Source organism: Scatophagus argus, chromosome 22, assembly GCF_020382885.2.
Source record: "Scatophagus argus isolate fScaArg1 chromosome 22, fScaArg1.pri, whole genome shotgun sequence".
NCBI lineage: Eukaryota > Metazoa > Chordata > Actinopteri > Scatophagidae > Scatophagus > Scatophagus argus.
In genome coordinates this window covers 7,202,141-7,220,820 of record NC_058514.1, presented here as the reverse complement: position 1 = coordinate 7,220,820, position 18,680 = coordinate 7,202,141, and the positions used below count along the sequence as shown (strand labels likewise).

At 42.1% G+C, this 18,680-nt stretch overlaps 1 protein-coding gene across 4 annotated transcripts in view; it reads right to left on the bottom strand.

Annotated features, from left to right (window-relative positions):
• The window catches only part of plxna4 (plexin A4), a 219,770-nt gene that overhangs the window by 155,403 nt on the left and 45,687 nt on the right, over positions 1-18,680 (bottom strand). Inside the window, exon 4 of one of the 4 annotated variants that reach the window (XM_046379468.1) lies at positions 14,845-15,092. The exons of the other annotated variants lie outside the window; for them this stretch is intronic. Coding sequence (XP_046235424.1) covers positions 15,024-15,092 — 69 coding nt within the window. The 3' untranslated portion in view covers positions 14,845-15,023. Of the gene's footprint in view, positions 1-14,844; positions 15,093-18,680 lie in introns of those variants that run through there. 4 annotated transcript variants of the gene reach the window in all.

Below are 18,680 nucleotides of genomic sequence, written 5' to 3'. Positions count from 1 at the left end.
GGTCTGTTTATATGCATGGATATAGCGGAATCTACAGTGTCCAAACAGTCTGTGCGTGTTGTGTGCGCAGTGTGTGGGCTTATGTCTGTTAGCTGGAGATATGCTTAGATCAGAATAAAAGGATCATTTCATTTTGCTTGAAAATGAACTCACTATCAAATACAATTCATGTATAGTAAATACAGGCTCTTCTAGTCACAGAAATATTAAGGGAAAGAGCTGCAGTACATGTAGAAAGAATAGATATAATAAACGACTCTAAAATGTGTGTGAAATTGTCAAGAAATCTATGGGAAGAATACAAATCAAATCCTTGTGAATCATTTTGGTGACCTAAGAAACTGGAAGTTCAAAATAAATCTCTCCAGGTAACCAAAAGGAGAGCCAAGCTTAAACCTCAAAGAGGTTAAGGACACTGAACATCCAATTAATACATAATATGGTGCAGCTACAACCACAGTTGTTAAAATGCTCCTCCATGGCAACACTGCTGGTTGCTAAGCCAGTGCCACCCAAGAAAAGTGTGTTTAAACGAATGAAAGAAAGAAAGAAAAAAAAAGAAAGAAAGACACAAGGTAGGAGAGACAGGAAAGAGGAAGAAGAGGAAGGCAGTGTGTTTGTTATAGTCTGCATCCATCATACTAATTGGAAATAAACAGGAGCTCATTGTTTGGAGAGCATTAAATCAACCTCTAATCAAGTCTTGGTGTAGAATAGTAAAGCTGTGCCGCTGAGGACATTTCCCACAGAAATAACTTTAATGGCTTTAAATGAGGATGCTTGTGTGTGTGTGTGTGTATACACCTCGCCACGTGGCTGATAACCTTTTATATTTCCACACAGGGGTCTAATTGAGAATGATCTCATTGGTGAGTAATCGGACAGTATATCCATCGAAACCTGCACTCATTTGTCAACAACCTTTACTCGATCAGCCGCTCTTCCCTGCAAAGAGCCCAAGTAGCAAAATAGAAATATAAGAAACTTAGTGTGTGGTTGAAATAGAGGAAGGACACATAAAATAAGGGAAAGACTGAAAACCCTGGCAATAAGAAAAATATGTACAAAATATTTGTGGCAAAACAGATATCAAGAGGGAAGAGTTGTGTTTGGCCTAATACACTTGTATCATTATGCTATCTCATGGCACCTCACCATGTACTTAATCATGATTTGCATAGTGCTTTTTATTTGTGGCACTTAAACTATAAAACACAGGCACCCAATCCTTAAAAGAGCAAAACAGATGTTAAAATAGAAAAGGATGAGTGCAGGGCATAAGGCAGCCAGACAGACACTGATGCATACAGACAGACGTCACAGAAGAGAGAGACACAGAGAGCTGCAGAGTTGTTGATCTCATTAAGATTAATACAGTCAGACAGGAAAGCAAACCACAGAGAAAGAGAGGACCAGAAACACAGAGGTGTAGCTTTAATGGGATCAATAGATCGGGCATCAGTGCAGGGTCAGTGGCTGTGTCCATGGTGACCCACCCCTCACTGGCTAGATGACTCACATCAGGAGTCCTCTGTCTACGCCAATCTCTCTCACTCACACGTCCCCCATTTCCTGCTTTCTTATCATTCCTACCACTTAATTCATTCAACCTTTTCTGGCAGTTTTAAAAATCCAGTCCCTTGTAACACACCTTGATCTTATTCTCCCCCTCCGGTCTCTTCCTCCTGCCTTTCTTCAGTCCCACTGACTCATCTCCTCTACCTACACGTGGTTTTCATCCCGCCATCTTTCACTTCCAAAACAGCCCTGACTGATTATTTTGCACCCTTCCGCTAAAAAAAAAAAGGCACATGTGCTAACCCAACATTTGGCAGTCTTTTTAATTAAGTACCACGCTGACACAAAACAACAAATTTTAAAAAATTAGGAGTTACTGAGTTGTCACAGAAGAGCGCATTATGATCATAATATGGAAGGCACAAAATGTAATATATCAAGATAGCACAGTTACAGCATATGCTACATTTTTTCCTTTAGGTTTAAGAAAGCGCACATGACTCTGGTTTCTTATCAACACACGCTGCTTAGCTGATGCCTCACTTTCTCTTTTGAACATACGGTATTTTGTAACTTGTAATTCTAGCTGACATAAGAGAGTAGCCTCATGTCCTGTTGACTGAATAATTCACCACAGCTCAGAGGGACACACTGCACACTGTTACCTAACCCAGGCAGAGACACTGTCACAGCACTGCAAGAGAATAACAACATGTGCGAGAGTGGATTGGTAAGGGAGGGATGTGAAGCTGCACACAGAGGGAGAGGGAGATGGAGATGAATGGGTTGGAGAGGAGAAAACAGATGAATGAAAAATGAGCTGAACATGGATGCGAAATCGAGTGCAGAGGAAAAATAGATGAATGAGAAATGAGGGAACCTGAAAAGCACAAGAAACAGAAGAGCTGCACTGTTTGATGGGCATTATGGAAGATTAGCAAATAAATAAAAGTCTGCCTCAATTTATTTATTGCATGTAAATGTGAGGGCAATAAGAGCGTTTAAAAACATCAAATCGAGGAAACTGGGAATTGGGATAATGTGAGTGCAGGTCTGAAGTCTCACAGAAAATTACGTCTAAACTGCTCAGAGAAATAGAAACCCTTTCCCTTCATCTCCAATAATAGTCTCTCACTTGTGTATTGCACTCTATACTGAAGCTGCCAGTTCTCCTTCGCAAAACAAAGCCCCAAAAATATCGCTGCCAACACATGGCACATGCATTTACAGAGCCCTGTCTGTGTGTGTGTGTGTGTGTGTGTGTGTGTGTGTGTGTGTGTGTGTGTGTGTGTGTGTGTGTTCTAGCTTCCACGACTGTGGGGAGTGAGGACTTCAGCATGAATAATTGAACATCGGGGGGAAAAGCCTGCCGTCCAAAAAGCAAAATGCCAACTGCCAGGCTCATTTTATTTTTGAAGAAGGGAGGGAGCCAAAAGGTGGGGTGGGAAGATGAATAATGGAAATGAAAATAAAAGAAGATACTAAAGATCCAAAGGACTCAAGTTCAGACTTGTAAATCCTTAGTACCCGATTAAAACCAGCAGCAACAGCTGCGCTTCCCTGCTCATTGGACAAACAATGGCATTATAGACAACACCAGGGTCACGAGTCAGGGGTCAAAGTTCAGGGAGGTTAAGGTGAGGGTTGAGGTCAGAACCATTTTGAAAAGCTAAACAATAGACTGATACTATATGACCTTGGCTGGATAAACACATGCTCGTCGTAATTGATCTTAACACAGAGGGGAAGCTGCAGCCAATGAATAAAGATAATGTTATAGTGGGATAGTGGAGTCACCAGTTCAGTGCCTTTTAAAGTCTCCTGTCTTGATATATGGCCATTGTTGAGGGAATTGATTGATTCGATACCACTAACTTAATTCTATTTTATATTTTTGATTCTAAAGAATAAAAGACAAACAAAGGCTCACAAATGAAATTACACAAAAAGGATGGAGGCAAAAAACCCCATTAGGGCAACAAAGTCGAGTTAGAAAGCCAGTTGTTTTTAAAATTACAAGCCTAATGCATCCCTGCTGGGAGATCACAGTGGTCCTACAATTTTATCTCCATGACCAAATTTTTTTTTTTTTCCTTCCCTGGGTGACATGAACCAACCATGTGCAATACAATGTGGCCACAGTTTTTCTCTCTCTCTCTCTACCTTGGCCTTGGTGGTGGTGAGCTTCAAACTCATTAGTCCATTTTGATAGATAAGAGGCTTGCAGCTGGAAAGCCACAGCAGCAGCGGGTTTTGTGGGTTATAAAAGCGATGTAATCTGGTTTTGGCAATAGAAATTCAAGGAGTTTAGGGAAGGAAAGACTCACTGATTTGTGGATTTGAATTGGATTGAGACTCATTTAGAACCAGATCTAATGTGGCAAATGGCTGTAATCTGAGGAGCGACTGTGTATGAGAGAATAAGACAAGGGATGGAAGCAGAATGAGTGACACATGATATAATACTGAAGCCCACTGTTTCACAGCCTCTCCGCTCATCTTTGTCTCGTTCTGTCTGCCTCCCCTCACAATTCCTGTCTCTGAATCCCACTTTCTTTCTATTTGTCTTTTTGTGTTTCTCTTCCCTTACCCTGTCACCATGATCTTATTTTTCTACGCTCATCCGCATAATATTTTTTTCCTTCCAACCCCTCTTTTCCTTCACAGTAATCCTCTCCTCCCATTCCTCCCTCTACTCTTGCTGTCAGATCTCTCTATCCACTCTAGGCAAATCACACTTTTCAGATTACACCCCAATTAAAGGCCCCGTTGGTATTCTGTCTGCATGTTGCATCTTGTCTCTGGAAACAGAAATATGAAGTGTGTGTGCATGCAGAGAAATAAGACTCTTCTAAAATACTAGCAGCTGATTAAAAAAAAAAAAAAAGCATATGTGCATGTTTGCGTATGTGTAATCGCAGACGGCAGCCCCCCTGCTAAATCTCTATTAATGATCCTATTTACACTTGTTGCCAGATTGATCAAAGTTTAGCAGTTGTGTGATCCACAGCCTTTTCATCTCAGCTGGTTTGGGGGGATGCAGTTGTCCATGTGTGTGCGTTAGTCTGTGTGTGTATGGAGGGTTGCAGGGAGGTTGTTAGTTGGCGCAGTATGGGGTAGTTGGCACAAACAAGGGCAAGACGCCATGATATAAAGGCAGGGAGCTGGGTGGTGCTGAGGGCATTTAAGTAGTGTCTGTGTAGTGTACGTGTGGGGAGCTGGCGGCTGGCTGAGATCTGAGGGCTAAAGAGAAACAGCTTTAATGGTTGAAGCCAACAGGTGCAGCAGAACAAAATCATATATCCAAGTGAGTGGGTGAGCCACAAAGTGGATGGATCCACTGGCTTGAAAGGATTTTCTTCACAAGTTTAATTTGAAAAGTTTACTGTATCATACCCTTAATGTTTCTTACAACAAAAAAAACACTGAAATGTCCAGGATAACTACAGTTTTATCATTCTGTCTTCATTTTTCTGTCAGTAGGAAAGCTCAGATGAAACTGTCTTTTTAGAGTGTCTAGTATTTATTTCCGAGTGAAACAGACTAGACAGGCGCGACATAATATCAGGAGGAACTGATCTGAATATTGAAAAGTCATAACAAACATGGAGAATTACTTAGAATAAGTCACACTTGACTGTTAGTCTCCATTCAGCAGCCCCCATTAGTGGAAGCAGAGGGACAATGATGTATCTATGCTGTACCATGCTGTTACTAGTGAGCTAACTCATGAATCTTGTACTGCTAAGCACAGCATATTTTGTTTAATTTTGAAAAAATATGATTGGATTTAGATAAAAGAACACTAAGAAATGGATTGGTAATATTTTTGCCATATATTGTTAAATTGGGAATGTGGGGTTATTTTTGACTTTGACTCATGAGCTTTCATTCCTATCCAAGCCTTAGAAACCAGCTCCAGGTGCAAGTCACGTAACACTGTTCATGTAGAAAATTAGCACTGATTAATTTTCCTAGAATGCCTGGACAGTATATGAACTTTATCACCACATCACACTGCATCAAATCTAACTTTAGCTAATAAATCCCTCTATCCCTTCATTTGTTCATTCTTTTCATGCTGAACTTCTAATGGCGTTCCATCATTCCCTACTTTACAAAGCATCACTAGCTCAGTACCGCTTTTCAAACATACACCTCTTGTCTGTATTTTGCCAAATATTTCTACCCTCCTCCTCCATTTCTCTCTCCACAACTCGTCTCGTCATGCACTGTCCCCTCAGGTCATTGCCTTGTTAATTGTTCTAAAGAGAGGGAAACTTTGAAGTCGCTGTCCCGTAAAATAATATTGCCCTCATTCGTTTACCACCAGAGTTTGGGCCTGAAGCAGTGCAGACAGAGATGAGGTTTGGTATGAGAAAAGAGATAGATGGCGTGGAGAAACACAGACAAAACAGGAGCGGATGACAGAGAAAACCAAGAGGATTTTAGCAAAAAAAAAAGAGAAAGAGTAAAGATGAAAGGATGGAGCAAGGCGGAAAAGGGGGAACCATGTCTGTGGTGTTTTATAGACACTCTTCTCCACTCAGCCCCCCCCCCTCCGGAACATTCATCACCTGGACAGAGGCCCTAACAACATACACACTGATCCGCATACACACACACACACGCACTCACACAAGCTCCCTTCCATTGTCTTTATGGTTGTTCATTTTCGGTAAAAGCGCTGTCCGCACCATGTTTGATTCAGCACATTCACAAGCAAGCATAGACTTGTTTAAACACACACACACACACAGACAGACACACACATCCACATAAAATGCAGTAAGTAATTTTCAGAAGACAAGGAAAGATTTATGGCACATCACTTTCACAGTAGCTTATACTTGTGCAGCTAGTTTAAACCTGTGAAAACATTTAACCTTACTAACCAATCTCTTGATGAATATCTGTTTGCTTGTTTATAATCAGTACAAGGCTGCATGGAGCACTGTTTGAAGAAAAACATTATGTTCTACACATCAAGGGGAATATCACTGTTAGTAAATTGAACAGTGCAAAAAATATGTTAACAAAAATGTATATTAAAGCATTTGATAAAAGTAATTACCCTGATTAAGAGATTAATCACATGGGAAACATCACCACAGTTCTTCTTACCAACAGAGGCCCATTAAATCCTTCAAATCATGCAATTAATCCAATTCATAATATGAAAATGTGGAGGCCATGAAGAAAATCTTACCCCACAGGAGGAGAGGAGGAGATTTTCTTAGGCCTGCAAGGAAATTAACTATTCGCTCCATCACTGCCTATTCACAGTCCTATTGGCATGCAAATTTGCCACATCAATCAACTCTTTTCACTGTTCAACGGTGAGCCCACACTGCTGGAGTTGACATTGAGCGTGCCCACTTCGGTGATATAATGACGGCGTATGTGTGTTTATGGCATCGATGTGTTGATAGTCCTGTAGAGTGTGTTAGATTATACTGAACAGCAATACTTTTAATGGATAGGCAGGGAAGGTCAGAGACTCAACTTTGAAGGGTCTGAGAACAAGGAGCAGAGTGGGACTGCTGATTGATGGGTAAAGAGATAGACAGGACGTTTGGGTATGTGTGTCTGTGTGTTTGTGTGTATCTGTATGCGCGTAGATAGGACAGGTCGAGAGATACAATAGAAGAAACTCCCATAAATATCTGAGCTCTCAATTAGTGTCTGGCCTTTTCTCGTTACCAGCCTCCATAACTGCAGACTGACAACAGCGAACTATACGTCTTTCTTTTGTTTCTGAGTGTTAGAGAGAAAGGGAGCATACTGTGTGCATCTGAATGATTTATGATACTCGTGTGTATGTTTTGTTTTTGTTTTCTGGTATTGTGCTGTATATTTATGCGTGAATATGCTGTGAGCAGCAGCTGACTTGCAGCTGTTGTTGTTCACACTTGCAACTTGAATATGCATAATATGACACCACACAGTGTACAAAACAGAAGGCCAAATTGTCCACGCTAACTTCCCCATTGAGCCCCACAGAATCCCATAATAGTAGATAAATAGTTACCTAGCAACAGAGCCTAGCAACAGCAGCAGTCTAGATATGGTATCACTGTACGGGAAACTCGAGGGGAGAAATGCCTCCACTTTCAGCAAAGCAGGCATTTATTAACCGAGGGCCAAGGGAAAACATCAAACCCTACTGAAACTGATCTACCATATCAACTGTGGTGAAGACACAGATCGTTTTCCTAGTGTATGCTAACACAATGAACCAACTTTGATGAGTTAGTGTTCAGTGCTGGCTCAGGTTTCTCTTGACACAAAAACACACACACACTCATACAGCTGCAAGGGGATATATCCAAATGAGACAGAAAGATGATTGTGGACTGTGAGGAAGAGGCAGTGTGGGCACAATTTCTATAGCTTGAGATCAATATTTTTCTGCACTACAACTACACTGAGCTGAGGGTCAGTGAAAAGAGTTTATAGAGTATATATTCTGTCTACTGAACCATGGGCCTGCTTGACAACAGCAGGAAAAAGATCAATGCTTCTTGTCCCTTTGAGACGTCTAGCAGGCTTCACTGTCTAATGTCTTGGATGATGGTAATAAATGCCATTCTTTTCAGATTTCCATTTTATAGAATCAGCACCAATTTTGGTCAGTATTTACTAAATTGCACTGCATGAACAAAGGCTGTATAGATGGCCTAGAGCACATCTCCCCTATTAACTCAGAGGACAGTTTGGCACGCTCCAGCCAGAAGACAAAACGGCTCTTTTGCTTTCAACTGATGAGTAATTTCACTCCTCATCCATAAATCAATTATGTATAATCCCCTGATACAGAGAATTAGTGGCCATTTAACATGAGGAAGCTAAGTGCGCCGAGTGTGGATATGTGAACATGCGCGTGTGTTTGTGTGGAAATAGTGTGAGTGATGATTTGCTTAAACAGGAAGTGTTATACTTCTGTAAATACCTTATTTCTGACTAGGGACAAAGTGCTGCACTAGAGAACAAGGTTGGAGTCTCCACAGAGAACTGTAGACCAAGCACATAATATACAGGGCTATAGAACACCAAGTAGCTGTTCCCACAGTTATTTTCCATGGTGATGCAGCAAAAGCATTAGCAGCTCAGTTCAGTCTGGTTTGAGCAACAATCTACTAGAGTGTTGGCGAATGTTCTCAAGGTTTACAGCCTACTGACGAAATCATTCTCACATCCATCTACTTAAAAAACAGAGAGGTGACAAATGCATTATTGGGAACATTTAAATATGTAACTTCACACCTTAGGTGTGATTTTCCATGAAACACCATTTTTGTTTCAGACTTCTAGTTTTAGAGAACCGCCTTTTTGGCATATTGAGAGACGCCTAAAAATAATAATCAATTATGGGAAAATACCAGAGAAGAGCATTGGAGTCTACTACCAGGGAAGGGAAGATAAAGAAGTAAAGGTGCAGAACGTATCTTCAGTATCATTTAAGATATTCATAAGCAAAAAGAAACACTGATTTTTTTTATGAGTCAGAGCTCTGGAGGGCTATAGCACTTTTTGCTGGCATTCTTCTGGGACAAATGAAGCCTAAATAACATTTTCCTAGGAGATGAGAAAGCACCCTCTATTCCTCCTCCTCATTTGCTCGTTTTGCTCATTTTGCATATCATCCAACATGCACCACCCCCACCCACCATGCCGCCACCGACAAAAACGCCAAATTGGCATCACACACTCATTATTCAACTACTGGCAGACATGTTGGCCCTGTGTGCAAATCAGACTGGGGTAGTTTGGAGGTTGGAGTGCAGAATCAAAACTCTAAACTGAGTGGTTATTTCAACACAGGGAGTGAAGAAGGTGGAAGCATTGTGCAATATAAGCCCACCACCACAGATGAGCCAATCACGTGAGGAAAGCTTCAAGGGGCAAAACAAGGGGGCAACAGCTCCTTCATGTGCTCTGGCATCCACTGCAACCTCCCTGCTTTCCTATTTCTTCATCCGTCTGGATAGAAGTGAGCAGGACTGATGTTTCTATTTCAGAACGTGTCTCCCTTGGTGTGTCTTCGTCGGCCAAGTCTGTAGCCCACGCTGTGGGAAACAGGGTGCCTGCCAACACGTCCTAACACATACAGTTACATCTGTAGTGTGCTAAGCAGCTAGGGAATCAGAGCCTAAACTGTAGGGCATTGTATCACAACACAAGGTGGTAGTGAGAATAAATAGAGCATCCACCTTTAAATGTACATTTAAAATGTGCTGATGATGTAACATGTTGCAAGAATGATGCATGCTGGGGGAGTTGTTGCTTTAAATGTACATTTGATTCATTGATTTAATTCAAATTTTAAAAAAACCTCATCCTAAAAAGTGAGATATTTGTGTCATAGGTTTTTACAGAAAATCCATACAGAGTTTGTTTTTTTTTATTTTTCTGAGAGTGACAGCTTTACGTGGCTACAAAGCTTATTGGACAGGACTTGGAGCTGACAGTTAAGCTGCTACTGCGGATGAGGTCCAAGCAATGATGGTGGCGGCAGAAGGAGAGGAGGACAGTGGTTTGGTTGGTTTGCCAGTTGTAGGAGCGGGCAGCTGAGACTAAACGGCAGTAATGGCCTAACGAGGAGAGATCTGGAGAGCCAAACCAGATGGAACGGCCACAGCCACGTGTCTGCCTGGCAAAGCTTGTGGCTTGTTAGCCAAACACAGACACAGACAGAGAGATTTACTAAAAGATGAAGACAAAAAGATGTGAGGAAAGCTAAAATGAGACTAAGGAATTGTTGTCTCTGCATCTTAATCTTCTCCTTATTTTCCATGCTTTTTGTTTTTTTTGGATTACATATTTATGCATATTTTCTAGAGCCTTCATGCTGTGCTCTTCTGCCTATGTGCTCTTCTCACCTTCTCTCTCAACCCAAACCCTTTCTTTGATTGATATTCAGCACATTAAGTGACTAAGCTTTTTGCCCCTTCCTCTGTGTGCTCAGGGCTTAGCTTTAATGAAAGGGAAAAGTTGATTACATATGGGGAGCAAAAAGTAGGCCTCCTTCTCCAGGGAGGAGTGTAGTAGACGAGATGCCGTGCTGAGTTTTAGTCAACAATGAATGCAGACAGAGAAAAAAAGGAATTGGGATTGGGGGGTGTGCACATCAGCGTGTTGTTGGAAGTCAAATTTCCCATGGTACTCAAGTGTCAGCAATCAAGGACGGGGAGAAAGGGATAAAAAATATCCATGATGTTGACTTTTGGGAGGATTCAGGCAGGTGCTACCGACATGAAGACACACCAAAACACATGCAGACACACACACGCGCGTGTTGTGGATCTGCAGTGCTACTGTGACGAGTAACCTAAATCCATCTTTGACTATTACAGCAGTGAGGAGTGACTGGACCGAGGCTGTGCTGGCTCATGTCATGCTGGCAAACAACATTTCAACAAAAAGGAGAGAAACAAATACGAGATGATATCCTCAATGCCTTAAATCCCTTTGCTTCCAAAAAGGATAATTTTCCTCTCACAAGTTCTCCCACTGAATCATTTCCGATTTGTTTTGAGTTACATTAGAAGGAGGAAATGGGAAGCTGACACAAATAGAGTCCCCACCTAAACTTATCTGACAACTTCCCTCACATCATGCTGGGTGCTTCTACCCTTATTGTATTTTCTATTATGATGATAAATGTTTATAAAAACTACAAATCCCACAAACAGATGAAAAATACACACACAGAGACACCCTGTACCACATTGTACTGTCTGTTTTGTTATCCATGTTAGACAAACTGAGAGTCCAGTCTCACAGCAGGGATGAATATCAAGCAGGAAAGAGCTGGCACTTGCTGAGAGATAGACTGAGTGAAGGAGAGAGATGAAGAGTGTGTAGTCAGTCTCACGTGAAACTGCTCAAAAGGAGTCACAATGTGTTTTGAGTGTGTTTGTGCTGGTGATTCCGCACTCAAGAGGTTTTGCTTTCCTGAAAAACAATTAATGAAGTGTTGCACTTGCCCACTCCCTGGCTTATAATTGGCAGGAGTTGTGATGGATACGCCGATGGATGGGGCTGAGTGAGTGTCTGTGTAGGGAAGGCAACACCACCCAGCATCTTACTTGTGGACAAAAAAAGCCACATAAGGCTCATAACATAGAAAAAGAGATATGCAGTTAACCATATCCAGGATAGACCTGTTTGTCAATGAACATAACATTCTCTGAGATGCTTACACCAATCAAAGCACAACTAGCTAATTTTTTTTTTAGTTGCATGTACTGAAAGATTAAAAAGGTCATTGTTCCCGCTTTTCTGCACGTTATAGATGTCTGGTGCACAGATATTATGTGTGCATTGTTAGGGCAGAAACTGCATATGTCTATCAGTAACTACATGTGCATGTTAAGGATCAGTTTGTGAAACTAACATGCATGACTGAACTTGGGTGCTACACCTTTCATCCCATCCTGTCTGAAGGTGAGATTTAGAGAGAAAGAGGAGAGAAAAGAGGGGAAGAGAACCCTCAGCTGACACAGGCCACTGATAATGTGTCTCAGTCTAGACAGTGACGAGGACCCCATGTGAACTCTGAGCTACACAGTGATTACAGAGGTGTGAGGGTGGCACAGCTGCTAGGGTAATACAATAGACCATACCAACGTACAATCAACAGTTTTTCACCAATTCTACCTTATTTCTTAAAAATAAAGAGTGTCTGTAACTGCAGATTGGCAATTACCATTCTGTGCGTGCAGCCAGGGGGGGAAAAAAAATCCCATAATCCACTGGGAGGACTGGTGTAGCCGAGATAAAAATCCACTTATTAAGGACTGTGTTGAGAATGGGAAAAGAAAGGCCGAGCATAAAAGGGAAGAGAAGACTGAGGATAGGTGTGCGAGATTACAGATGTTATTTTTCCTTTTACTTGACTCTGCATTCCTCTCCATCTCTCTCCCTCCTTCCATCTCATTTATTTACACTCTCTCAATGTCTCCTACTCTCCATCTCTGCAGTCATTGTGTCTGTGAAGCAGCTACAGTACCTGAGGCACACTTCAAAGTCTTGATGTCAGGCAGACAGACCCAGGGACCCTTTTAAAGATGTTTACGCTGGCATCTGCTTAATGGGCGAGTAGGAGTAATCTAAATCGCAACTCACTGACACCACTGCAGCTACATAAGAGGGTGTGTGTGAGCATGTGTGTCTGTGAGATGAGTAGGAGGACAAGCTGAGCAGTATAAGAATGTGCAAATAAACCAAAACAAACAAACAAACAAACAGGTGCTGTGAGATTCAACTGAGAGACTTAATGCATGTGGCACCTAATAGAAGCGACCAAACAAAAAAATTGAACATAACATGCACACAGAAACATAAGTAAACATCTCATTCATATACACGCTTCCCATTCACACACATTCACCATGTCAATCTACCTGCAATCACAGCAGGTCTGAATACACCCACGTACATGCAAACAAAAGCAACTCCCTCAACAGCACACACCATCTTCTGCAGTCTCAGAAGTCTCCCTGGCAGTTGAGCCTAGCTAGAGTGCAGCCTAGCCTATCATCGCCTGGCTGCTAGCATTTACTGCAGGGAGGAGACAGAGAGAATGACCCAGTTGTGAGGCAAACTGTTCTCTGCAGAGAGGGAAAGAAAAGGAGAGAGACAGAGAAAGAGAGAAGGGAGAGGTGGAGGAGAGAAAAAGGTGTGTGGGGGCACAAGCTGCCCCAAGAGACCTGTGGTGTGCAATGATTGGCTACAGGCGTGCAGGAAGGGAAGCAGTGAGAGAGAGAGGGGAGGCAGAGGGCTCACCTGCAGTGGTGTGTCCTCTATAGCTGCACACACTCAGCCATAAATCACAGGGACATGTAGAGGGGAAGTTAGCTGGAAAGAAAAGGATGGAGGTATAAAAGAGAGAAAGAAGTAAAGAATAAGAGAGAGGGATGAGTTGCTAAGAATTCAAAGAATGGGAGTTACTGAAGAAATATGGGTGCACTACCACAGACACGAAATGGGGATAAAATGGATCTGCTTCAACCAGTCATTCGTCAATGATTTTGAGAAAATCCATTACATACAAAGTGATGAAAGTTTGGGTAGAGTGGAATGAAAAGGAGACAAATACACGACACAGAGAACATTATGTTGTGTCTGATAAAAATGCCCTGGAAAGAAAAGGGCATCAATATTATCGTAACCTTGATCATAATGTACCTTAAGTTATGGCCAACTATGACTGTGAAACTGAACTGTATGCCTCCCATGCCATAACTATGGTCGAGGAGACATTGAGGAGAAATGAAACTCTGATCCCAGCAGGCTTGCCCCCCCTCCCCCAAGCTGCAGAGAACACACGTTCATGTGATTAATTGCTAGGCACTGTATTGATTTTCACTGGAGCACAAATTAAGAATAGTCGTGCAATGATTTGGTTCTTGCACACGGGCAAATGCCAAAACACGAAACAAAATTGAAATGATAATTAAAACACTATAATTTTGTTGGGCTGCAACTGCTATAAACTTTTTTCTATAACGTTTAATTAACGATAAATCACTTTTAGGAATTGTTCATCAAAAGCCCATGCCTTCACAGTCTGATACACAAGAGTAATTAATGCCAATTCAAGTCCTTCCTGCAATGCACAGAAAAAAAAGACAATGGAGTCTTCCCTCAGCAGATCCACAGAGGGTGATTCTTAACTGTTCAGCCACCTTTGACATGAGTACAAGTCTGTGTACATGTGTAATTGTGTGTGAATGTGTGTGGGAGACAGCTACGTTTGGAGTGTTTCTCTGTGGTTACCTACTCAACGATCCATCAGGAGACGAAAGAAACAGCGAGAGAAAGCTTGGACATAATTACAGTCCCATTTGCTGGGTTGACATAGACTTGATATGGCTGAAGAATGTTAATAGTGATGCTAATTAACTGGGTGAGTAGAGCTAAGACTTAAGGGTGAGCTTGACAGGGTAAGGTAGAGAGAAAAAGCTCAGATGTGTTGTCTGAGTATGAACATTTGAAAGATGTAACTAAGCAATTATCTTATGTCAACTGAAGCATGGCTGTGTTGTCAAATGCCTTTGTCAGACCAGAACTATGTAAGTGCACATTTGCGTCAGGATTTTTCTAATAGTATTTATGATATTTGTACATTTTAGTTCAGATGTTTTCCACTGTTGATGCCTTCCTGTTTTGTCATAGCACATTCATTTGTCTTCACACTTGACCCGTCTTTCTGTAGAGATCTGTGGCTGCTTGTGAGTATGTGTGTGTGTGTGTGCGCGTGTGTGTGTGTGTGTGTGTGGAGACAGAGAGAGAGTTTACAGCACTTCTTTGGAGGCAGCAGCATTTATTGAAAAGCCAGATTAGCACCGCCTGGGGTGTGGATGTGTCAAAACACACCAAACCGCTGCATGGTGGTTGGTATTTGATTTGTCCATTTCAAAGCAGGAAAAAATGAGGATGAATGATGTTTGAAAGTTTGATCCAAGTTTCTGAAGCCTGATGAGTTGTGCTGGATGGACTCATCTGCATAACATCAACTGGCAGTGGCGTATCGACCTTGCACTGCACAGCCAGATCACATGCTCTCTCTAGAAAATGAATACACACTGTCAACTTGACATACATCACCACATCCTGTCTGCACTCTGTTCTAGGCAGCTACCTCTGGGCTTAACTCCAGCTTTCCAGAATCATAAAGATGGATCATTTTTGAAATGAAAAGATGGTTATCCCTGCCCAGATGAGGTTTGGTTGGCTAATAAGACCAGTCAAAATGTATAATTAGCCTCCCTGCTAATCAATCAGATGACAGGAAATACCGAGTCATCTTTCTATTGATTAACAAGCACAAGAACACGAAAACAGATCAGCAAAATAACTGATTTTAGCATCATTTAGATGTCACTGGATGTTGAAAACACACATGTGAGTGTTTATCTAGTGACTGTGTTTGTCTCATCTAGTGTGAATGCGCTTGTCAGTTAATCCATGGTTAACAGCATCATTTGTGAACTATTTTTCTGATACTTTTTATCAAGTGTCAGTGAAGATAGGTAACATAAAGAGAGGCTGACTAATTCAGAACTGCTTCATGATACAAGGCGCCATGCCTGCCTGGCAAAGCCGTCCTCACTGAGCAGCTTGTAAGCACACAAACAGGCTGCCACACTGCTTTTCTCACTGGATAGCCATAGAATAGAAAGAAGGGGAATGAAGGAAAGAATGATAGAAAAAGAAAAGCTTAGTGAGGAGAGAGAGAGAGAGAGACCAGGAAGCTAGGAGGAGACAGATAAAGACATTATAATAATTCTAAAGAAAGGAAAAGGATCAGTAAAGAAGAGAGTATTTGGTTCTGCAGCTTGTAATTCACCTGCCATTAGATAGTAGTGTTGTGATGGTGCTAGTAGATGGTGTTGTGATAGTAATGACAACACCATCCCTGCATTTTCCTTTTCTTAAGGGCTGATATCATAGCTGAGACTGCATTCCCCACTATCTGAGACACTGATGAACAAGCTGCATGAATTTTTAAATAATCCGCAAATTAAGCATTTCACAGCTTCACAAAGCCAGCCCACATTTTTCACTTTGCCCACTTTGGTCTGGCAACGCTCAGTAGGCATTTGCTTGGATTACAGGCCTCCTTAATGTGTAAAACCAAAATTACTCCGCAAGTGACTGGATCAGCCTCATCAAAAATTTATCATTATAAACTAAACAAAAAAGGAAGACTGTATTAGACTACATCAGAGTTCAAAGGTTTTCATGTTGTGTTCATGTTGTGCCCAAATAAAGTAGTCAAAATATGGCAAGATTGTTGCAGACTTTCACTCCACACAGAAGCAAATAATTTGAAATGACAGTACAGTTCTTCACTGAGGTCTAAGAATTCTCTGCTCACAAACTAGACAGGCCATCCACTGAAGAGAGATAAAAAAAAAAAGTGGAAATTATTGTGAAGATCAAAGCAGAGACTCAATATTCCATGTCAACCCTTTGATTTGTTTATGTCCCCAGACCTTGACTTATCCTTCTCAGCAGCCAACCTTGTCTTAACCCCGAGCCAGCAACACATCAGAGTCAACTACAGTTCAAACTGTCAGGAAACGGAAAGAGCGCACTGAAGTTAGTCATTTTCTCTCTCCAGCTTCTCTGCTGGCTCAAGCCTTTCAACTCCACGTACGCACTGCAGAGAATAGCCACTCAAATCACTCACAGCTCAATCGGCTGCCACATACTGGTACTCTTCTCAATAGGAGCAGACTCACAAGAGTGAGATGAACAAACTATTTCACCACTCGCGCCCTCTCCTGCCATCAAACTGTCTCCCTTTACCCTTTCTCAAAATTCTCTCCATTTTTGTAGCTTTCATTCTTGCGTGCCAATTTTGCCCTCTACACTCTTTCAGTCCATCTCTGCTTCACTCTCCTTTCTGAAGCCGTTCACCCACTCTGTTCCTGCTTCTCATTTCAAAAAAGATGTGTGTAAATAAAATAGCTGATTCCTGCATGCCTTGTGCCTGAATACTAGTTCAATTTCATAGGAAGGTTCAATAAAATTTAAAAAATATCCCAGCAGCGAGCACCCAGCATCAAGTTGATATTCTGAAGTAGTTCAATTTCGCGCTACAATCTGTTGCAGCTAATCAGCAAGTCAGAGCAAAATAAACAGCATCTAGGCTTCAACACTACATGGACCATGACTCATAGCTGGAGGCTCACCTTTGTCACAAGCCGCATTCGAGTGGTTCTGTCTTAGTGCAAGTGTGTGCAGATGGGTGTGCAACCATGATCTCAACATGCAGCAAGGCGGCTGGTTACCAAGGTTGGTTGTGTGTTCGAGCACTATTGCCATGCTCAGCCCCTAGCAGCTCATCAATTATAAAGGTGCCCTGGAAGGGAGCGATGAGGCCGAGCTACAGCAATGGCATCTATAAATACACACCTGAATGACACACGTGAGCCGAACAGCTATTTTTGGATACGACCACGTACACACACATGAAGGCTGACAGCCCAACACTGTGAATGCATAAGCAATGTCACCCATCTTATCAGGGCACTTTGTGTATCTGTTGAGTCAGGAAGCCAGGGTGCACAGTGGTTGTTCTTTGCTAACCTGAGCACCATGTGATACTCTGTCTAAAATCAGATGAGAGATTGCTTTCCTGCCCTCCCCTCCCCTCCCCTCGTGTCTTTCTTCAACTAAACACTGTGTCTCGTTGAATGTCCAAATGGAAAAGTTGAGGTGTGTGTGTGTCTATAATGGCGTGGAAGACATGCACTATCACTCCCTGGTGGCCAATTGCTTTTCTACTTCTACCTCACTCTCTGTTTCCATGTCCCCTCCACTGTTACATTTTTTTTTCCTCTTGGATTTTTCGCCCCTTAGTTTATCTCTGCATCCATCCGTCTCTCCACATTCTATCTCTCACCCTCGCCATGTGTTGCACATTCAATCTCCCAGCAATACCCCTCTGTGCATCTCTCCATCTGTCTTTTCTGTTTCGCCATCATGCATCCATCCATCAAAGCATCTCTATCTTCATCTCATCCTTGTCTTTTTTCAACTCTACATCGGTTTCATCCTCCAACCCCCAAGTCATGCCCAGTCTGCCTGCATTTTTCTTTATCTCCGCCACATCTTCCATTGCTCATCTCCCCTCTCCTTCCATTCCTCCTTCTAGCTTTACCTCGTATCTATGTACAAGCAAACTCTAAGGTTTCTTAACTGAGTGTCTGAATTCAACATAGGCTGCTTGCTGCCCAGTCAGACCGCCTGGCTACTGGACAAGGGGTTTTGTGTTGGCAGCAGGCACGGCAAGTATTGTGGGGATTGAGAGCACATGAGGCAACCACTACCTTCTGATCTTCTTCCCAAGCCATTACTGGACTTCACTTCTCATTAGCTTCCGTGATTTTCTGCACAGAATTGACTAATATATGTACACAAAGACCCGTATACAAGTGCGACATACACACACAGACACACACTATTTAGCAATTCCCTAAATCTAGAGGAGAATTGGAAGGGGGCCTAGGCAAACACTGCACACAAAGCAATTACCAGAAGGAAATGTATGTAGAAACAATTGGCCTGGCAGAATGGTGCAAAAAAAAAAAAAATCTATGAAAAGAAGCATAAGGTAAAGGGGCGGTGGCGAGGGCTGCCGCAGG